Source organism: Vulpes vulpes, chromosome 4, assembly GCF_048418805.1.
Source record: "Vulpes vulpes isolate BD-2025 chromosome 4, VulVul3, whole genome shotgun sequence".
Lineage (NCBI taxonomy): Eukaryota > Metazoa > Chordata > Mammalia > Carnivora > Canidae > Vulpes > Vulpes vulpes.
In genome coordinates, this window is record NC_132783.1 from 99,072,300 (window position 1) to 99,094,337 (window position 22,038).

At 36.9% G+C, this 22,038-nt stretch overlaps 1 protein-coding gene across 21 annotated transcripts in view; it reads left to right on the plus strand.

Moving 5' to 3' along the window:
* The window catches only part of FBXW11 (F-box and WD repeat domain containing 11), a 127,470-nt gene that overhangs the window by 19,357 nt on the left and 86,075 nt on the right, over positions 1-22,038 (plus strand). For 8 of the 21 annotated variants that reach the window (XM_026007165.2, XM_072756605.1, XM_072756594.1 and 5 more), the window contains one exon: positions 19,358-19,459. The exons of 7 other annotated variants lie outside the window; for them this stretch is intronic. In XM_026007165.2, coding sequence (XP_025862950.1) covers positions 19,358-19,459 — 102 coding nt within the window. Of the gene's footprint in view, positions 1-13,046; positions 13,099-14,096; positions 14,183-19,357; positions 19,460-22,038 lie in introns of those variants that run through there. 6 more of the 21 variants (XM_072756602.1, XM_072756596.1, XM_072756604.1 and 3 more) reach the window with 2 other exon arrangements.

Genomic DNA, 22,038 nt, shown 5'->3' on the forward strand with positions numbered 1-22,038 from the left:
TGAGAGCTATGTACACTCATAAAACCACTACCATGATCAAGATGTAAAACATTTCTACTATCCTCCCTGCCACCAAATTTTCTCACTTCCCTTTTTCAATTCCCCCACCCCTGTCCCTGGCCTCAGGTAATCTACTTTCTATAACTACAAGTTAGTTGTGCGTGTTTTAGAATTTCATAATAGGTGAAAGTTATAATATGCATATATGCAAGCACTCTGTGTTTAGCTTATTTTGCCCAGGGAATGTTTCTGAGATTCATTCTTGTTGGAATCCGTTTTTCATTTCTTGTTTCCAGTGTTGGACTGTTATGAATAAAGCTTGTGTGAACATTTGTGTTCAGATTTTTGTTTAGACATTTCTTTTCTCTTGGGTATACCTAGGAATGGAATTGCTGGCATAGAGTGTAGATGAATGTTTAGTTTTTTCAAGTAACTGCCAGATCTTTTCCCAAAGTGGTTGTACATTCTTAATGACTTTCCCCACAATATATGAGAGTTCCACTTTCTTTTATAACCATGTCAGCACTTGGCATTGTCAGACAATTTTAGCCTTTCTTACATGTGTGAAGTAGTATTTCATTGTGGTTATAATTTACGTTTTCTTGATGACTAATGATGTTGAGCATTTTTTCACATGCCTGTTGACCTTTTAGATACTGTCTTTAGAGAAGTGTCCATTCAAATCTTTTGAACCTTTAAAAAAAATGAGTTATCTTATTCTTTTGATTTGTGGAAATTCTTTATAGTAGTTAGGAAACAAGTTCTTTGTCAGATGTTGCAGCTTGATTCTCCTGTGGCTTGATTTTTCAGTGTCTTAATGTCTTTAATGGACAGAAGGTCTTAATGCTTACAACATTGAATTATCAAGTTTTTCTTTTATTGTTACAGGTTTTTGTGTCCCATTTAAGAAAATTTTGCCTACTCTAAGGTCTTAAAGATAGTCTCCTCGCAACTTTATGATTTTATCATCTTAAAATACTTGTTTTTTTTTTTTTTTTTAATGGTTGAGGTAGGGATCAAGATTCATTCCCCCTCCTATAGTTTTCCAATTAGCTCAGTGCTGTTATTTACACATATATTAAAAAACGATTGAAAAATTGTTGAAGAACATATGAATATAAGAAGCTTATGAAAAAAAAAGAAGCTTATGTTTTTACATGTTTATTATAGAAAAATTCAAAATAAAGATAATGTAAAATAAGAAACAAAAAGAATGAAAACTTCCACTGATAATTGTTAGTATTTGATGTCTTTCCCTTCATATACGTATATTTTTTTAAGATTTTATTTTATTTATTCATGAGAGACGTAGAGAAAGAGAGGCAGAGACACAGGCAGAGGGAGAAGGCGGCTCCATGCAGGGAGCCTGATGTGGGACTCGATCCCGGGGCCCCAGGACCACGCCCTGGGCCGAAGGCAGCGCTAAACTGCTGGGCCACCGGGGCTGCCCTATTTAAAAAGTTTTTTTCTGAGAGGGAGCATACGTGTGACCTGGGAAGTGGGGCCGAGGGTGAGAGAGATTCTTAAGCAGGTTCCACGCTCAGCGAGGGCCTGACACAGGACTAAGTCTCACAACTCAGATCATGACCTGAACCAAAATCAAGAGTCAGACATGGCCAACTGAGCCACCCAGGCATCCCTGCAAACTGCTTTTGTGGCATCTTTCTGAACCGTTTTATATTTCTTTATAATATTTTAGAGGGGTGCCTGGTATATATCAGTGTGGAAATGGCTAATGAGTTAAACTATTCCTTTTTTAGACATTTAAATTTTCTTTTTAAAAAATTATTTCTAATTTGTAGCAGCTTAAAGCTGGGTTCTTTCTTGTAGTTTAATCTTTGAACACATTTTGAGTATTGGGATAATTTCTTAGAGGTGCAATTGATAGGTAAAAGGATATATATGTTTTTAGAAACCTATGTATTTTATATGGCTAAAAGTTCACCCACTTTCTGTTACCTATATGAACATGACACAACAGACCATATTCTCTCTATAAAAGTGCTGTTTTCTCCATGTTTATGCCATTTTTGAATATTAATAATTAAAGAATACCACTTCAGTTAGAGAATTCATTAAGTTATTTCAGGAATTACTAGTGATATTGGATATATTATGATGTTTGTGGCTATTTATTTATTTTTTTTATGAAGAAAGGGAAATGTGTGGAATAGCCGGAGTTGTACTCTGTTGATTTAAATCCAGGTGCATTTGGGAAATGTGCTGGAAGGAAGTCACCACGGTGAGGAACTTCTGAGTTTGTTGTGGCTGATACAGTGTTGTCTTTTGTTATCACAACGGCCATTTTTGGTAGAAGCCAGCTGCAGAAGTATTTGCTTTACTCAGTGTACTGTCTGTGGCAAGCTTAGGCCAGACCCTGGCTCCACATCCTCTTTATGAAGCACTTAGGGATCTGTCATGTTTGGCTTCACTGTGCTTCAGGGACACTCACTCCTACTTGCCTTCTTTGAGCTGGGAGGTGAGGTTCTGCTGGGAATTCTTTGATTTACTGTTTTTAGGTGGGCTTTTCTTTGTTTACATTCAATGAACCCTATTTCCACTCCAGTTTTTTCTTTTCTGGTATTTTTTAGAAATTCTTTGAAATGTGTTATATATGGTTTCCAGTACCAATGTAGATTGTCTTTTATTTTGACGTTCCTCTGATGATTGCAGTTGCATCAATCAGAAATCCTACCCTTAGCACTTCTATTTCCCTCTGAAGCCCTGCCTGTTCTTTTTCAGTCTAGCTTTGTGTGCTTAGTCATAGTGATTCCCCCACCCCTTCCCTCTGATGCCTGGACCTAACAAGCATTATAATCTGTTATTTGTTATCTGGAGGGCTTCACCCTGTCTTTCTTTCTTGCCTAATTAACCCTTGCTTGTCCTTCAGAGCTCAAATATCCGTTCTTCGGGGTTTTGTCTGGGTTCCCTAGGTACCCTTACAGATTAGATTCCCTTGCTGTATTCTTACAGCACTCTCTTCTTTTCCTTCACTGCTGTTAACATAATTGTAATGGATAAATGTATTGCATAATCTCCTACTAGACAGCTCTTTTATTAGAAAGTAATCTCCATGGGGACAAGGATCATGTCTGTCCTGTCATATTCAGCTCATAACGTACTCCTAGTCTCTAGTACAGTACATACCCTATAGCTGCCCACTTGAACAAGGGAGAGTAAATGAGAATTATCATCTTGTATCAGAAGTTCATGTTTACTTTTAAAATGAATACATTTGTTCCTTAAATGCCTGGTGTTTTCAGTTTCAGTATCATCTATTTTAAATGACTTGATCCTGAAATTTAAACTGTCGCCATTAGAACCTATTTTCAGGAGGTCAAAAAGAAATCCCTTCTTTGCCTCTAAACCAGACTTTTTTTTCCTAAAACAGGTTTTTAAGCCTGTTACTGACTTCTAATATGTCCAGATTATCTTCTTAATACTTCTGTCATTCTGAAGGAGTTGTCAACTGCTATAACTAATTCTTTTCTTTTTTTTCCTTCCCCCCCTTTCTGTGTGTGTGTGTATGTGTGTGTCTGTGTATATGCATGTGTTAGTGACTAATAGGAAGGATCACTATTCCTGGGTGTTGTTTCCTAGGGTCAAGTAAATTTGGTAAATTCCTCATATAACCTCCTCTTGGAAATTGACTTGATAATTGTCATTTTAATAATTTGTTTTCCCAGCATTTCCTAAACTTTCTGACCCCAGAGTGCTTCTTTTCCTTTATTTTGATTCAAAACCAATGCAGTCCAAGAGCTGTTCTTGACTATTTTTGTGCATTTCATCTCAACTTCTTATATTCATCCAGAGTCCTCTATCTTCCTGCCAAAGTAATGAGGGAGTGAACTAACCCTGGTTAAATGCTAGATTTATATCTTAGTATTCCTTTTAATCTTCTATAAATTTGAAAGAAAGGTAGGATTATTTTTCCACATGTTAGCATGTGAGGAAATGGAGACTGGAGAAGGGATTTTTTTTTTTTTTTAATTTTTATTTATTTACGATAGTCACACACACACACACACAGAGAGAGATGCAGAGACACAGGCAGAGGGAGAAGCAGGCTCCATGCACCGGGAGCCTGATGTGGGATTCGATCCCGGGTCTCCAGGATCGCGCCCTGGGCCAAAGGCAGGCGCCAAACCGCTGCGCCACCCAGGGATCCCAATTTTTTATTATTTATTTATTATTTATTTATTTATTTATTTATTTGGCTCAGGGTCACATAGTGATTTTATCAATATCTATTTATCATTTGTTTATCTCTACAAAGCCTTGTGTTCTTTCTCCTCCCCACCTGGGGAGAGAAAGGAAAGACTCTTGATTTCAGAAGCTGTACCTCTCTAGCTATCACCTTAGTTTGAAGATTGTTATGTGGTACCTTGGACTCTAAAAAGCCGGAGGGTCAGGAGCAGGAGGGCCTCTAGGCTCTAGGTGGACAGCTGCATATTCTCAGTAGTTGGGGAGGCAGAGAAGAGAAGGCCAAAAAAGGGGCAGCCCTGGTGGCGCAGTGGTCTAGCGCCGCCTGCAGCCCGGGGTGTGATCCTGGAGACCCAGGATCAAGTTCCACATCAGGCTTCCTGCATGGAGCCTGCTTCTCCCTCTGCCTGTGTCTCTGCCTCTCTCTTCGCTCTCTCTGAATGAATACATAAATAAATCTTAAAAAAAAAAAAAAAAAAAGAAGGCCAAAAACTTGATTACCCTTGCCCAGACTGCCTTTGTAAGCCCTCATGCTTTTTTCCCTCCTTCATTCCAGGCTTACTGCATTCTCTTCAGTTCCAGTCTTTTCTACTGGTATGACTTCTTCATTGGAATTTTAGGTTGGCTTTGATCAATAACACAGTGGTTAATATTTATTGGGTGCCTGCTCTAATGTAGCCAGCTGTTCCTCTCTAGCCCTCTAAATAGCTGACTTGCTTATAGTCACATAGTGTTGAATCTGAGATCTTAACTCCATCTCTGTGTTGTTTTTTTAGCCTTAGTAAATTTCTTCATAAGGAAAACCTACCCTAAGCAATTAAAATCTATTAAATCATGGGTTTGATATACTAGTTACATATTTTTTATAATATATATTAAAATTAGACATATGGCTATTAAACATTAACACCGTTATGGACCACCAAAAATCACCTTGAATACCAGATCTTGGGAAGTATTCCTGTAATCTACTTTTTATCCATTTATCCATGAATAGTTATGTCTGTAAAAGATGAGGACTTAAAGTGGAAGATTATTAAAAACACACACAGAGCACACAATTCCATTATTATACCTAAACCATTACCAGTAATTGCTTGCTATCAAATAATCAGTGTTAATATTTGCCTGTCTCATAAATAACTTTTAATAAACTTAATTTTTTAGAATAACTTTAGATTTACAGAAAAACTGAGTAGGCAGTACAGAATTTCATATGTTCTTCCCCTGCAGTTTTTTCCATTGTAACATTAAACTTCAGTGTAGTACACTTGTTAATATTAAATGAACCAATATTGATGTTTTTTATGAACTATAGTCCCTGGTTTGTGCAGATAGCCTTGGTTTTTTTTTTAACCTCATGTCCGTTTTGCACTCCAGGATTCTATCCATCATTCTTTCTTGCATTTGGTTGTCGTGTGCCCTTAGGCTCTTCTTGGCTGTGTTAGTTTCTCAGATTTTGTTTTTGATGATGATGACAGTTTTGAGGAGTTCTGGTCATGTATATTGTATTGTCCTCTATTAAATTTGTATTATTTTTCTCATAAATGTTGTTTAATAATTGGTTTTTACAATTCAGGAGCCAGACTTGGTTCACACCTTGCATATAGCGAATAGTCTCTTAAATCTTTTTAATCTATAAAAATGGCCTTCCCGGGATGCCTGGGTGGCTCAGCGGTTAAGTGCATCTGCCTTCGGCTCAGGGCGTGATCCTGGAGTCCTGGGATCGAGTCCTGCGTCGGGCTCCTTGCAGGGAGCCTGCTTCTCTCTCTTCCTATGTCTGTGCCTCTTTCTCTGTGTCTCTCATGAGTAAATAAATAAAAATCTTAAAAAAAAAATGGCCTTCCCATCTTTTTTTTTTTTTCTCGCCATGTATTTATTGAGGAAGCTGCACAGGAATTTGTTCTGTGTAACTTTACAAATTTGAGATTTTGCTGATGGCATTCCCATTAGGTCTACATATTCTCTTCTTGGTATTTCTTGCACACTGGTAATTAAATCCAGAGATTGGCTGGATTCAGATTCAGTGTATTTCTGTCTGGATTCAGAACAAAACTCATGCTTTTTCTGCTGTGACATGGTGCTTACTTATATTTGTGATGTTCTCGATCCTTTTTTTTTTTTAAATTTTTATTTATTTATGATAGTCACACACAGAGAGAGAGAGAGAGAGAGAGAGAGAGAGAGAGAGAGGCAGAGACATAGGCAGAGGGAGAAGCAGGCTCCATGCACCGGGAGCCCGACGTGGGATTCGATCCCGGGTCTCCAGGATCGCGCCCTGGGCCAAAGGCAGGCGCCAAACCGCTGCGCCACCCAGGGATCCCTCTTGATTTTTTCCAAGCATCTGATTCTTGAAAAAACGTAGGACTCCTATGCATGTACATTTTTCCGAGTTAAAACTGCGTTTTTTATTGATGGTAGGTAGTGAAGCAGTAACCTAGCTTTCAGGAATGCCTGCATGTAATTATCAGTTTTGCCAAGGACAATGATGACACATTTTATGGTATTGAGAATCAGTTTAGGGTATTATTCTTATAGTTTATTTTCAGCTTTCTCCTTTTTCTCAATTCAGATATGTAATGATTTTTGCTACTGTTAGTATATACTTAGATCTTACTTTATTCCAGAAAAAAAAAATTGAGTAATTACAATGACACCTGTACTGTAGGAAGGTAAAATAAGTGGGAAAATGAAGATGAAAGGAAAAATAAATGTAGGAAAATAAGATGATAGAATAAAGTTATGTAAAAATACACAAAATAAGATTAGTTGTTACAGGAGGGTCATAGTGTCCTTTTCTGTAGCGGTTTGCAGGAATTTTGTATTTTTAGATGATAAATATATTTCTTTCCCTAAGATTTTTTATTTATTTGGTGTTTGAACTTGGTAATGCCATTTTCATTGCTTATTTGGAATGAAGTGCCTGTAAAGATGGGGATCAGGTTTCTCAGTATTGGGTTTCAGAACTCATTGGAAAATCAGAACTCTTTTTTTCTGTGGTGTCTTCTTTGTACAGGCTTCTTAGAGTTTTGATTAATTTATCCTGTTATGTAGGTTTTTCTTTCTCTAGTATCTGTGGTATAGCATGAATGAGATATTCTTGGAACATTTAGTTTTGAATACTTTTGTTTATCAGTAGAATAAAAGTGATCTCTTAGGAAAGAAAATAAGAATTTAAGACTATTTCACCAGGAGAATACTGTGTCTTTATAACTTTGGCCATATCAAATACCTTTTTTGAGTTTTGCCTGTTGTATTTGAACTAAATAAGGTTTGTTACGATTTTTCCAGTCAAAGTGGCAGAGAAGCCAACTGAAAACTGATGTAAGCCAAAACAAGGAGTTTGTAATTTGAAAAATCTAGAGGTAGGTGTGGATTCAGGTTTCTTCCTCAGATTCAAAAGCAGTACCTCCTGGTAACCAACTCCAAACTCTCCCTTGTGGTAGCATGAGGGCATCGGTAGCTCCTGCTTTCATTCTGTCATGTTCAAGCTCAGTGGGAAAAGAGATATCTTTTCTTGTAGCTTTCATAGAAGTTCTGGGATTCAATTTAGAACATGTGCCCACTTCTGAATCAGTCACTGTGATTAGGCGATATGGCTGAAAAAATAAGTATCCACTATCAACCCCTTAAAATTAAAGCGTATTCTTCTTTGGCCCCTGAATCAGGTTTTTGCTCCACATATGAACTTTCTGGACTTTCCATATTAACTATTTGATAACTTAACAAATATTTATTTAGTTCCTACTATGTACGGACACTGTGAGGACTTAAAAACATTACATTGTAAATTGGTAAATTGCCTTACCAATTGCTTATAAATTACTCTTATTCATAAATTATTATGAAAATAAGACAGTCTACTTGGAAATGAATATAATTTTACATTCATTTTTAATTTTATTTAAATATTTTGTTTTGTTTATTTATTTTAGAGAGTTTTTTTTTTTTTTTGAGAGAGAGTTTGAGTATGCAAGCTAGGGGGCATGGGGAGAGAGGCAGAGAGAATCTTAAGCAGGTTGTACTCTTAGTGTGGAGCCCAACACAGGGCTCAGTCTCAGGATCCTGAGATTGTGACCTGAGCTGAAATCAAGAGTCAGAATCTTAACTGATTGAGCCATCCAGTGCACCCCCCCCCACCCCGACAAAGATTTTATTTTTAAGTAATTCTACACCCACTGTGGGTCTCAAAGCCCTGAGATCAAGAGTTGCATACTCTACCAACTGAGCCAGCCAGGTACCCCTGGAAATAAAGTACAATCTTATTTATTTATTTATTTATTTATTTATTTATTTATTTATTTATTTATTTATTTATATTTTTATTTATTTTTATTTGTTTTTTAAAAAGATTTTACTTATTTATTCATGAGAGAGACAGGGAGAGAGGCAGAGACACAGGCAGAGGGAGAAGCAGGCTCCATGCAGAAGCCTGACGCAGGACTTGATCCCAGGACTCCAGGGTCACGCCCTGGGCCGAAGGCAGGTGCTAAACCACTGAGCCACCTAGGGATCCCTAAAGTACAATTTTTAAAAGAAGATTTATTGCTTTAAGATTTTTCTGTGGCTTGTAGACCAGTTTTTGGTTTATGAATGATTATTTTCAAAGTAAGAGAAATATAACACTTTTGGCCTTTTTTTTTTTTTCACTCATATTCTGATCTTGGTAGTTGTTACTATTGTTTCTTTCTAGAAGGTTAATTCCTCAATTAAAAGAAATGTGGCTTTAAAAAAAAAATAAGAGAAATGTGGTCTGTGGTCTATTTTTCCTCTTAAATGCAGCAGGAAATATCCCTGTGAGATTTGTCTTCTGATCCTCCTCTCAATTCTGTATTCTCTCAGAGTTAATGAAAAATTTATTATGATGGTGACATCTGTTCTGTGCTTTGTAGAACATGTTGTCTGAAGGCTTATAGCTGAGTCATTCATAAAGTTGTTAAAACAATGCAGTTGAACAGTGTTTTTGACAAAGAAGTCCAGTATCTCTTAAATTTATATTTGGGCTTTCCATTTTGACTTCGTTACTTCCTTTGTGTGAGGACTTGCAGAGTGTTACAGTCTACCCATGTTCAGGTGTACTCCTGCAAAAAGAGTCTGAAACTTGCAGGTTGACTTTATTGTAGCATTTGTTTAGCAGGAATTATCTGCTGTCGAGGCTAGGTGCTTTCAAGGGGGATGTACATACACTAAAAGCATGATGTGAGAGATTTAGAGGACCTGGGCTAGAAAAGCATTTTAAGAAGATGGACAGAATGCTCTGTAGAGTCCCTTTCAGCTCCAGAACATAATGAAATCTCTGGCTTCCAGCAGTGAGAAGTTTCCTTACCCAGTTGCCTGCAGGAGACAGACAGTGTGAAGGGAATCAAAGACATCCTTGCTGTGCAGCAAGCAGCAGGAATCCCTTACTAAGGCAGCCTTAGCCCCTGGCTGAAAGACAGATTCATTTGTTCGAAGAGCCCAGTGGATTGTGAGGCACACAACTTCATTCTTGTTTGAAACCAAGGTCAGCCTGGGATATGAGGACAATGGACTATATGAGAAAGTAGAGCAAGTGTAAAGTTTGCTATAGATTTAATTAAGGGATGATAAAAATGAATCCCTTTATATGCTAGCTTTTACAACTCACTTTTCATGCTATTCCTAGCTAAAGAAGCAAAATTTTGATTGCTGTTGTTTTTCTAAGTAAGTCAACACACAGTTGAATGTGTTTATGTATGTATAAAATTTTAAAGATTTAAGACTGCCAGCCTGGAATGTGTGCTTCTTTGGCATAGGGGCTGCTTAGGTCTCTGAAAATAAGTATACACATATTTTAGAGATGAGCAGTGTTTAGAAAATATTAGAGAGCTTGTTTAAATGGTGTACAGTTTGAATTCAGAAGATTTCTTTGTAGGACCAACTTTCTTTCTATAGTTGCTTCTTCAGAGGTAATAATGAAACAGGAAGCATAATAGATGGTGGAAGCTTTGAAAGTCTGGAAGTTATTTTATTTTTGGTATTTTGATGTTCTTAAAATATCATTAGTTTAAATTTTACTACTCTTGAAAGCAGTGAAACTGCATTTTAAAAAAATATTTTATATTTCTTTAGGAATTTAACTGTCTTCTTTAGTGAACTGGGAAATAGTATAGCTTTATTTCCAGAAATAATTTTAATACCACCAATATTTGGTCTTGAGAATTCTTATGCTGTCTATGGAGGCATTTAGTGTACTGGCATGCCTCAGTAAGCCTTTTTGAATGAATAATCAGTTTATTTATTTATTTATTTATTTTTAATAATCAGTTTAAAATGAAAAGTTAAAATAAGATTATGATGCAGTCTGACTGTAATTGAGTCAGACCCATTGAGAGTAGGTATGTCAAGTCATCTTCCTGAAAGTGATATCTCTTCCTAGAAAAAATGAGAATATCCATTATAACAGAGAAAAAAAGTTTTCACTCTGTCTACCAACGTTCTCTTAAAATCATGGTAAACTTTGCACTCTTTCACATGAAAGTAGGGCAAGGCTTTTGATTCAGTATATCATAGGTCAGTCAGATCTTGTGCAGACATGTTCAGAAGTTCTCTGATTAAAGTTTTTTGGCTTCTGAGAGTTGGTAGAAGGTCTAGGAAGGGGTTGAGCCAGCACGTGTGTCTGGAATGGTAAAAAAAACAGGAAGTTGGATTAACTCAGAGTGGGGCCTGGTGCTCTGGTATAGATAATGAGATTAGATGATGTCTAAAACACAAGGTGAGTTTTTCGTTCTCTCACCTGGAAGTCCTCTCAGGTGTCCTGCAGTATGGAGTATGGATTGTCAGATATTTGGAAGTGGCCGCCTTGTAAGACAGAACATCAGTACCTAAGAGTTTTTTGGCTAGGTACCCTTAGTTAACTATCTAGAAACCTTAGGCATTGAAATTAATTTAGGTTAGTGTCTGTCACCACACCGTGCAACCAGATTCTGATACCTAGCTTAACCCTGTTTTCCACCTTCATTGAAAGGGAATAGACTAGAATAGGGGGACAAGTTGCTATGACCAGATCTTTAAGGAACAGTGTGGAAGTGCCAGTTTCTCTGCTTTGAGGTGGCGTGGAGGAGAGAGGGTTGAGAAACCGGAGTACTGTGTTGCCTATTGTCTGTCAGCTGCATCTGAAAATCTAAGGTAGATAAAAATAAATAAAATACATAAACATCACATGTATTTAATTCTGATATTATATGTTTTATGTTTTATTAAATAAAAATGGGATCATAATAAAAGTCCTGATTTGTAGCCTTTATTCACTTAATGTTTCTTGAACTTTTTCAGTGTATGATAACTTTCCACATGTTGTAAACTTCCTTCTGGGTCAATAAATACACTCCTACAACATGATTTTTATTTGGTGTATACATAATATTCTGTCTTTTGGATGATCTGTAATTTGTATGACCAATCTCTGTTGTTGGGCTTTTTCCCCTTTGCTGTTAGGACAGTGGAGTGATTAACATCTTCTTAGCTGTGTTTTTGGACATGTCTTTATTTTTTCCTTAGTATAATTTCCTGCGCTTGAAATTGCTAAGTTAGTGATGTGCATGTTTTTCAGGTATTAAATATATATTGATGAGTTGAACAGGAGAGGTTGTACCTATTACACTCCTGTCAGCAGTATAGATGGGTGACAGGTAGATAAAATTTATAAATAGATGAGAAGAAATTGCTGCTCTAGGGAGTTTAAAGTCAAGCAAAGGAAGTGAGAGGCAGTATGATTTAGAGAAGAGAGTAGGGATTTTAGAGTAAGATAGAATTGCAAATCTGCTGCTTTTGACCTCTGGCAGGTTATTTGCTGAGTCTGGTCCTTAGTTTCTTCCTCTTTAAAGCTAAGGTACCAGTCTGGCCAGAGGTAGTGTGAGAGTTAATGAGATCATGATAGTTGTACAGTGTGTGGCACACAATAGGCACACTGAAAATATGAATGTACATCCCCTCCCAGTTTACCTGTTTTTGTAAATTTTCATTTACATTTATCATTTTCATTGAAAATGAGATTAAGCTTGTAAGTTTAGTGGTCTCCCTAGTTCTGAATAACCATCCTCTTTGGACCACTGATGCTAATTGACAAAGGCTCAGATGTACTTAATTTAACTGTTTAATTCTCTCCAGTCTCAGGATTTGTGGATCTTGGTAAAACCTATTGGGATTGGGTTCAGACTGATCTGACCTGGAGCTTCTGAGGGAATCTGTTCCTTTTTGGCAGCTGAATCTCAGACTGGGTCTAGTACAACTGAGGACCCATGTGGCTCTGCCGGAAATAGATTATTTTGTTACATCCTGTTCCCTGTCATGCTGCTTAGAATAGAGATTTTGCTCCTGCCACCTCCCATATATCTAATCCTCCTTTCCAGCTTCTGTGAGAGCTCTGAAAAACCTGTTGACATTTTTGAATCCTGGGTAGTAGATGTGAAGTGGACAAGGATAATTTATTCCCTTTGGCATTACTCAGGACTAAGGTGTTACCACTTTGAGGTTTCCTGCTATTTTTGGGGGTTACTAGGTAAAATCTTTTTCTAGCATTCCAGCATTTTGACATATTTTAAACTACAGTTTAAAATGAACTCAACTAATTCTTGGGAAAAGAAATTTTTTTATATAAGTTGTCAAGTTAGTATTTATACCGTATAACAACTTACATAATTACTTATATAATTAAGATAAAGCATAACTTAAAATTATGTGATGTAGTATTAAGCTTTATCGTAACTACTAGATGTTCATTGGAGAATACCCAGAATATATGAATGGATGCAACAAATTCAGAAAGAAAAATCACCTTCATCTGTCTACCAAAGATAAATGCAAGATCTTTTTTGTTAGCCTCAGGTTCTGGTATCATAATCATTCAAGATGAGATGATTGCCTGGACATTGAAAGGTTTGTTTTTTATTTTTATTTTATTTTATTTATTTTTATTTTTATTTTTTTAAAGATTTTATTTATTTATTCATGATAGTCACAGAGAGAGAGAGAGAGGCAGAGACACAGGCAGAGGGAGAAGCAGGCTCCATGCAGGGAGCCCGACGTGGGATTTGATCCCGGTCTCCAGGATCGCGCCCTGGGCCAAAGGCAGGCGCTAAACCGCTGTGCCACCCAGGGATCCCAAAAGATTTGTTTTTTAAATTATTATGGGGTTTAAAGAAAGTTTGGGCTCTGGCTTTGAGTCCTGACTTCACTACTGTTTGGTTATGTTTAAAGCTCTAACACTTGAAGATAGAATCATTTTTCCTGTCTTTCAGGGAAGTCTTTCACACTTGGAGGCATTGGGCTAGTATTCTGTTCTTTAAAAGGCTTTGAAGAATGCCTTTAAATTGTGAATTAACTTTTATTCTACAACCTGATTACTGTACTAGGGTTCTTGGTTTTAAAAGCAATACAATTTTTGGTGGGAGTTTGCTCTTAGAGGTTGCTATCAAACATTTTGACAGCAGAAGCCTAGGTTTCTGAATCTTTGGGAGATGCTTTTAAAAGCTTTCTGTAGCCCTATTTTCATTACAACTACTGCTGCTGCTTGAAAAAGCAACAGTCTGATAATTCAGACACAATAGGTATAGTTCTTGATTTGGACGAATTTTAGTATTTGCTTTATTTGCTTTGAGGTGAGGACAGCCTCCAGCTAAAAGAATGGATAGATACTCTGTAGCTTGCACATCCAGGTTTAGAGAGCTGGAGTTACATAATCTCGTGGAGTTTACATATCCTGTGATATGGACCAAATCCCCACTCCTGGATAGAGATTCCCAGTGGAGAGTGTTATGGCCAAATGGTAACCATAACATGGACCTTTTATTTCACTTTTATTTCACTTCTTCTGTTATTTGGTAGCCTCCATTTCATTATCATGTCACTGTTTGTTTTATATCCTATCTTACCAGTAGGGCATGGTGGAAGTTTTATTGAAAACAAACAAAAAGAACCTAGACTGGGCATGAAAATTGACTTTAGACATGTACTTCCAAAGGTAAGTGCTGGCCCTTGTATCTACTTTTTGTAACCTGGCTGAAAGAAATTTGTATTGATTGAAAAGTAAAAATGAGAAGCTGTCTTGTTAGATTCTCCAAGAGACTTCTGTTTCTATCTTCTCTTCAACAGACTTCTCTCTAGCTGCCAGGGATCTTTCTTTGAGGCTGGCTTGAGTTGGCTTGGAGTTGGCTTGGCTTTGGCTTGGTATTTTGCTTTGTCCCTGACTTTTAGTCTAAGAACCTCACTCCTACGCTTGCCAATGTGTTGCATGACTGGCTTCTATCCCTTTGACAGATATGGTTGAAATAGTATGTATGCTGAGTTGCTGAAAAAAGCTCTTGGGCGTGTTGATGGTAAATTGGACTGCACACTTGGGAAGGATTGGTTGTTTACTGGTGAACTGCATATATAGCACACAGTATAAGAACTGTTGTCCTACAGGATGAAGTCCCAAGTTTGACAGAATGGTTTATGAAAGATCTCTGTGATTTGGCCTCTCAGCTTTCCCCATCTCATACTGAAATACTTTAGTAATGCTAAATTAATTGCAGATCCTTGAGTAGGATGTGCCATTTCTTAGCTCTTTGGCTTTGCTTATGCTATTTATTCTGCCTGGAATGTCTTTCTTTCTCTTTTTACCCTGGCTGCCTCCTACTCATCCTTTATGGCTTAGTTCAGGCATCCTCCTCCTTTGGGTGAGTTAAGGCTGTGTGTGTGTGCGTGTGCGTGTGCGTGTGTGTGTGTGTGTGTGTGTGTTACACTGCACATTCTCAAAATTCTCTCCTATGGACTCTTGGACAAGAGAGAATGTCTTAATTGCTTTTCTGTCTGCTGATGTAAGTTCAGATATATTGTTTGTTGAATGGAATAGTATTTAAGCCACTCAATTATCTCAAGCATGATGATAGGAGTTAGATGACGCTAGTAATGATTCTGTGGGAGGTGGTTTAAAGAACAAAATTGTAGGGGATTTATAGGAAACCCCTAAGTTTATATTTATTAATATATAGAAAATAAGGCTTATCTCTCAATCAGAGTGACATTAGAGAGACGATTGACATAAAATACCTCTTTGGGTAGCTTTTAAAGAATTGCCTCTTTGAGAAGGAATCAGGGCAGGATATTCAAAATAATCCCATCTAGAAACAGACCAAAGTTAGCTTTTGTGAGTTCTCCTTCAAGCCAGCCAATTAGAAGACAAGGTGCATGCAACCACTTTTTTCCTTTTGATTTGTGGTTCCTATGGCAATAGGAAGAGAGCCTAGGACATTTCTCTCCTACCTCTTTTAATAACTTTTTGCTTTTGAAAAATGCCAAAAGCTATTATTCTTCTTGTCTTTACTGATTTATGGTGTTTCTCAGTATGGTGGCCCTGATTTTGGTTTTTGATTACATAGTGGGTATGACAAAATTAATAAACACTATCAGTATCTTTGACTAATGGTATTTTCTTTGGCTATAGAACCTGCAAGTATAATCAATCTGAGTATTTGCTGTTAATATTAGAACCCTGTGTGAATAATTTCTTATTCTTCATAAATAATTCTAGTTAGAACACTAGTCATTACAAGTAGCTACATGTGAAATCAGAGCAGACATTTCTACCACTGGGTTTTCTACCCCTGAGAGGCCTCCCTTAAGTGTCCCCATTGTGACCCCCGTGGGTTTCTCTTGAGCTCGAGGCTGAAGTCTCAAGAGGAAAGAGGCTTAGTTTGTATTGTTGTTGGCTTAATAAGTAGGTCAATAAGCATTTGTTAAAGTTGGTAAATACCCACAGTGTTAGGGTAAGTTCTTGAGACATATTTTAATGATGAAATAGTGTTCCTCAGGTTTAAAGAGAGACCAGTTATCTTTAAAAAAAAAAAGGGGGGGGGTGGGGATAGACACAATGGCTTGGAGTCTGTCTACATTGTGAGTAGAGCTAATATGAAGAAATCTTTACAGTATTCTGTTAAAGAATGATAGATAATAGTTATTCCACAAGTCAACATGGGTTTCCAACCAGGTTCCCAAATTTAAAATTAGAAGCTTTAAGAATCAGTTACTGCTGTGGTCCTAGCTGCATTTTAATGCGCTTAGGTTGATAAGTGTGAAAATTTTATTTTTATCTGTTATTTTCAAATTAGATCAATGTCTTCTTGGTCCGTTACACTTAAAAGAAGCCTTGTTTAGACTACCAGGTACATCCTTATGAAAGGATGGGTGTATTTCCTAGAGTGGCATTTTCTGTAAAGACTATTTTTCAGCACAGTGGTTGGTTTCTTAGCTTCAAGGTAATTGAGTGTGAATGTAAAGAAGTTCTAATACCTTTAATAAATACTAGCATTACTCTGTACCCCACGATGTCTTTCATAGATATTATAAAGATACATTCTTGGAAATTAGATCTTGAAAGGGTTCTTATCTTTTCCTGAATATACAATTTCAATATCAAGCTTTTAAAAGCATTAGTAATAAATGGTTAATATTTTGAAATTCTCAGAAAATTTTCTTTATATTGTTTTTCATGTGTTTGTAAGTATTAAGTCATTAGATGGTTAGGAAACCTTGGGAAGATGATTATTTTTCTTCTTTTGGCTTTAGTTTCTTCTAAAATCAGAGGTGGAAGTACAGACTAAATTGTCTTCCAGTTCTGTATGATTCTTTGTTTTATTAAATGTGAAAATGTGCCTTTTTATTTTTTTAAAGTTTTGGATCCCAAGGCATTGGCAGAATCTAATCAGGGTATAGTATTGATATGCCTTCATAGTTTTACTATTTTAATTAAATACATATTAAGTCTTGCAGAGGGAACTTTTTTTTATGGAATAAATGAAAAATTGGTTTGCAAGTGAGCTTTGTTAATTTGATATCAGTTGTTGAATCCAAGTGTAATCCTTAAACTCTGTTCTCAGATCTGAGTGATTCTGTGATTTGGATAATTATAAAGATTCCAATACGGAAACCTAAAATTGAACTATGGGGGTGTTGGAATTTAATTTAAAATAATCGATGTAAGCAATGTATACAAATTAATATGTCTGGGCCTTTTCTCTGCCCATCTGCTTCTGATGCATACTGATGTAAGTATTCTTTTAACAAGCATTTACTAGATATCTCTGGATAGAGTTTGTTAGTGGAGAGAAAACAAAGTTTCTTAGAGTCAGGCAGGATTAATTTTTAGTCCTAATTTTATTATCAGTAAGTCCTTGTTTTCTTGCACCTTGAACAAGTTGCTATTTCAACAAATCAAGCACTCCTTTACTGATCCTGGGATTCCTCTTCTGTAAAATGGAATAATAACTCTCTTAAAAGAGTTTTTGTGGAAAAAAGTTTTTTGTGAGGGCTTACTATGTCAACTGTTTAGCGTTTAACAAGAGCTTGATAAAATGGCAGCTGTTTTCATTATATTATTATACAAACCTTTAGCATCTTTTGTGGCACTCTGAAAGTGTTGGAGTAACAAAATATGTTTGCCTGAAGGATTAGTGATAGGTTTCTATATTGGCTATGGTAAACTTTTCAATAAAGGCACATGTTGGAACTGTATGGTTGTTACCAAAGCTGCTCAATTTTTTATTCCATTTGATCCCTCTGGTTTTGTATTCTTTAAATGCCTTTTCTAAATAATCTTAATACTCAGGGCGCCGGGGTGGCTCAGTTGGTTAAGTGTCTGATCTCTTGATCTCAGCTCAGGTCTTGATCTCCAGGTTATGAGTTCAAGCTCTGAGTTGGGTTCTATGCTTGGAGGAGCCTACTTTAAAATAAAATAAAATAAAATAAAATAAAGTAAAATAAAATAATCGATCTCAATATCGAGTTAAATTATAGGTGAGATGTAACTAGTAAGTGGCAGATGCTAGATAGGCACCCACATCTATTTGATTCTAAGCCTAGTTGTCTTTGTTTATAATTGGGATGACCACAGAATTTGTCTCCCAAACCAGAACGCTTTTGAGAATGAAAGTTATGCTGGGACAACAAGTATAAACCTGGACTGTCCAAGGAAAATGAGGATGTCTGACCATCCTAATTATAGCTAGGTTAAACAAGTTTATGATGTTGAGTCTGAACTTCTGGAGTATTTTGGTTGAATCCACACACCCACCTTCAGTTTTAAGGCAAGGTTCCCCCCCCACCCCCAGGTTGTTGTTTTTGCCATAGTAGATTAATTGACCTTAGGTCTGCAGAAAAAAGTACTTATTGAATACCATAAATAATCTGGTGGCTTAAAAATACTAGCCACAATGTATATGTTAATTTTTATATTTTCCTTTTTTCTTAATTCCCTTAAAACCAGCAAGCTTTTAAAAGAGAGTAGGAATGGGTAAATGAAACAGTCTTTAAGTTCTTACTTGTGTCAAATGAACTTTGTAAACAAAGTCTAAAATTAAAACCATCATATTCCAAAGTTTTTTCTTTGGAAAGGCAGAGATGTGGATGTCACTGAAAAATCAGATATGTTTTTAATTAGCTCTTTTATTGCCTATATCTATCAATCTATCACTCATCTTTCTTATTCCTTTTGCCTTATGTCTCTAGGTGTCCTGTGATTTTATTTAGGGAAGTACAAAACTGTATCTACATGGTAAAAATTCAGATGATCAGAGTTTTTATAATAGAAGCATCATAGTCTTGTAGAATTAATGTGGGTTTAATAGCAGACAAATGAAGGTTCAAAATTCTGGCTGTCCCTTCCTTTGCTGTGTGTCCTTGTGCAAATGATTTAACTTTTGAGCCTCCGTTTCTTTGCTCTGGTGTGGGAATTAGAAAACACATTAAAGTCCCTGGCACATAGTATGTGATGTAACAATGGCAGTTATAATTATATGACACAGACTAGAAACCGTTATTTTTATGAAGTTATAGTCACAATCTTACCACTAATCTTGTACACTCAGACTTTCATAGTTCCCTTTAGTGGGTTTTCACTTAAACATTTTCTCTCTCCCTCTTGATTCTGTTTGCTGTGTCCTGAGGAATTAGTGATTGGCAGCAGAAACCTCCTTTCTTTAGGACAGTAAGTGGGCCCTCTCCCAGGGTTTCAGAAGTTGTCTAGGACCACCATCCCTGACCTCCAAACTGCCAAGGGTACATCCTCTGCCCAACTAACATTCAAGTTGCCTGTGTGAAGGAGTGATTTGTTGCGGCCTCTAACTGCTTCTTCTCTTCCTTCCTTTTTGTCATCCTGCAGTGTTCTGTGCCAAGGTCTTTGTGGCTAGGCTGCGCCAACCTGGTAGAGAGCATGTGCGCACTGAGTTGCCTGCAGAGCATGCCCAGTGTCAGATGTCTCCAGGTGCCTCTCTTCTTTCTTGTTGTAAATGTGTTTTTTACGTATGCCATGAACATTTGTTGAAACTTGCAGTAGTGTGTTTAATCCAATGTTAAGTCTGCTAAATGTTCTGTGTAACCCTCTGCTTTTCTCCAGCCTGGGTGCCCCACACAGAGGAGTTAGTACCAAGAGGGGCCCCTCAGAGAAAATGGGTCTTTGGCTGGGCCCAGTTCTACTCCTCTTTTTCTGCTCCTGCTTTTTATTCTCCCCTCCCCTCCCCCATCTTGAAGTTCTGATTCTCATGTTTAATAGTTGTGCATGTGCCCACAAAACCCTGACATTTTCCATTTGGCTACTTTTAACAGTTCTTTGTTGAGTTGGGAGGGTTTCATAATTAAAGTGGTGATTTTTCTATTTTGAAACTCATCCTTTTGGCATGCTTTCTCTCCCTCCTTCAAAAAAGGAGTAGGGAGGGAATTACTAATTGCATAAAATCTCAAATTGAAGTTTATTAAAGGTCACAGCTTTATGCTGCCAATAATTGTCAGTTTGGGCCACTTCCCAAAGGCCAGATCTGACACCTGTCCTCAGGGTCCACCCAGGTTTCCAGGCCGAGGCTGGCAGAGAATTCCACAGATAAAAGTAAAACTTTTTGGGGGTGGGGAGGGGTTGCTCAGGAAAAAATTATTAGCAAGAGTGTGGCCGGAGTGCATTCACTTGTTGGGATGGATTCTAAGGGAGCCAAGGCCAAAAATATTGTGGCTTTATTGGGGAAGTTCTGTTTAGAGAAAACGTGTATTTAATTAAGTATGGTTTCAGTAGCTATATTCAGTTTTCATCACTGCATATTCCACACAGTTTATTATATCTTTAAAAAGCAATATCAAATTTCTAGTGTCTGCCCTGTTTTAACAAAACACTGTGAATGAAATGAGGAAATAAGTTAGAGGGATATTATTGATGGCATAGATGACTTTGTTGTTCTTGAGGTTATCTTCCTATGTTTACTGTCTCTAAATGGAGTGAGGGAACCAGGAAGGAGGAGAATTTCTTTTATATTGGGATTGTGTATTTTATTTACTTACTAGCAGACATTCTGAGTAGCATTGGTGTGGTTATTGATTCAAATTGCTTTCTTTAGAAAATTGTACTGGAACCTCACTAACACAATTAACTAGAGAGTAAATTCAGTATAAGATCAGTTGTTGTAGAGTCTGCATTAAAAGGCAGTACAGCACTCAGGGCCTAGGGATTGGGTGTTCCAGTGAGGCTCCAGCGTAATGTATATTTATCTTTGGAAAAGCAGCTTCCCTGCATGCCATGTAACTTTAACAAAAATGTTCTTGAAATGGTAGACATTATTGCATGGACTCTCCTTGGTGTTAAATAATGGATATTTGCATTATATTCCTAGTGTGTTTTTCTGAAATGCTTATTACTTGAATGTTTAAAGTTAATTTTTAGTGGGGCGTGTGAGTTTTTTTCCAGAAATTTAAGTAGGGGAAGAATTGCAGTACAGATTGAAGTGCAGATTGTTCTCACTTCGATTAAAAAGTAGTTGACCAGTGGGAAGCATTATTCAATATATTTTAGTATCAGTATTGTGAATTCTTTGGAGGTGGGGTGAGTGGGAGGAAATCTGGGTTCTTACCTTGTTGAAAATGGAAACCCAAATGTGTTCCAAGTTCTTTGATTTAATCTCTACCAGTGAAAATCATGTAAAAGAAAAAAAATGAAAATTTTGCCTTGAATGGACCTTGAAATACGGTGAAATACTGAATGATACTCACTGAAATGTGAATGGAGCAAATAATGTTTTCAGAGATGTATTGGGAATGTTGTTTATTTAGGTTTTTATTTTCTTTAGTATATGATTGAGAGTCTGCAGCACAGTGAAATGAAATATGTACTCAGCTGATTGGAATTAGCAAATCATTACTCTTGTTTTGTTTTGTTTTGTTTTGTTTGTGACTGGAAAGTAAACATGTATTAAAGAACTTAGAGGATTTCCTTCCTGTCTAGTCATTGGTTTTACATATACTGTTTTAAGGCCAGTGTTCCTGCTCTCTACTTCCAGTCTGCAAACAGTGCTACAATTTAGTTGACTTAATGGGTTTGGGTTTCCAAAGAATGCCTGTTGGCTTATATGCTACATCTTTGTTTTATCACAAAGATGATTCTTGCTTGACATTGCACATCTCTCAGCGAGCCCATTGTAAGAAGGCCTCAGGTGAGAACAGGTTACCTACAGAACTCTAAGGTTACCTACCTTAAAATTATCACACTGGACCCATTGCCAGTTGGAACTTGAGCCGGTTAGCCTGTCTGTGTGGCTGAATTAGTGTACCTTTTGAAAAGCAGGAATAAAGGTAGTAGTTCCCTTTAAGGCATTATGTAATCCCTCTGGGTTCTGCTGGCTGTGAGGAGAGAAAAGGAAACAGCTAAGACTGAAAAAATAAAAATCACTAATTTACCTCAATAAACTGTTAAAAAAAAAATAAAGACCACTTGCCATCCACAGTACTTGGTGCTTCACATATATTAATTTTGTGACAGTACAGTGAAGTAGATGTTATCTCCATTTTTCACCTGGAGATATGTAT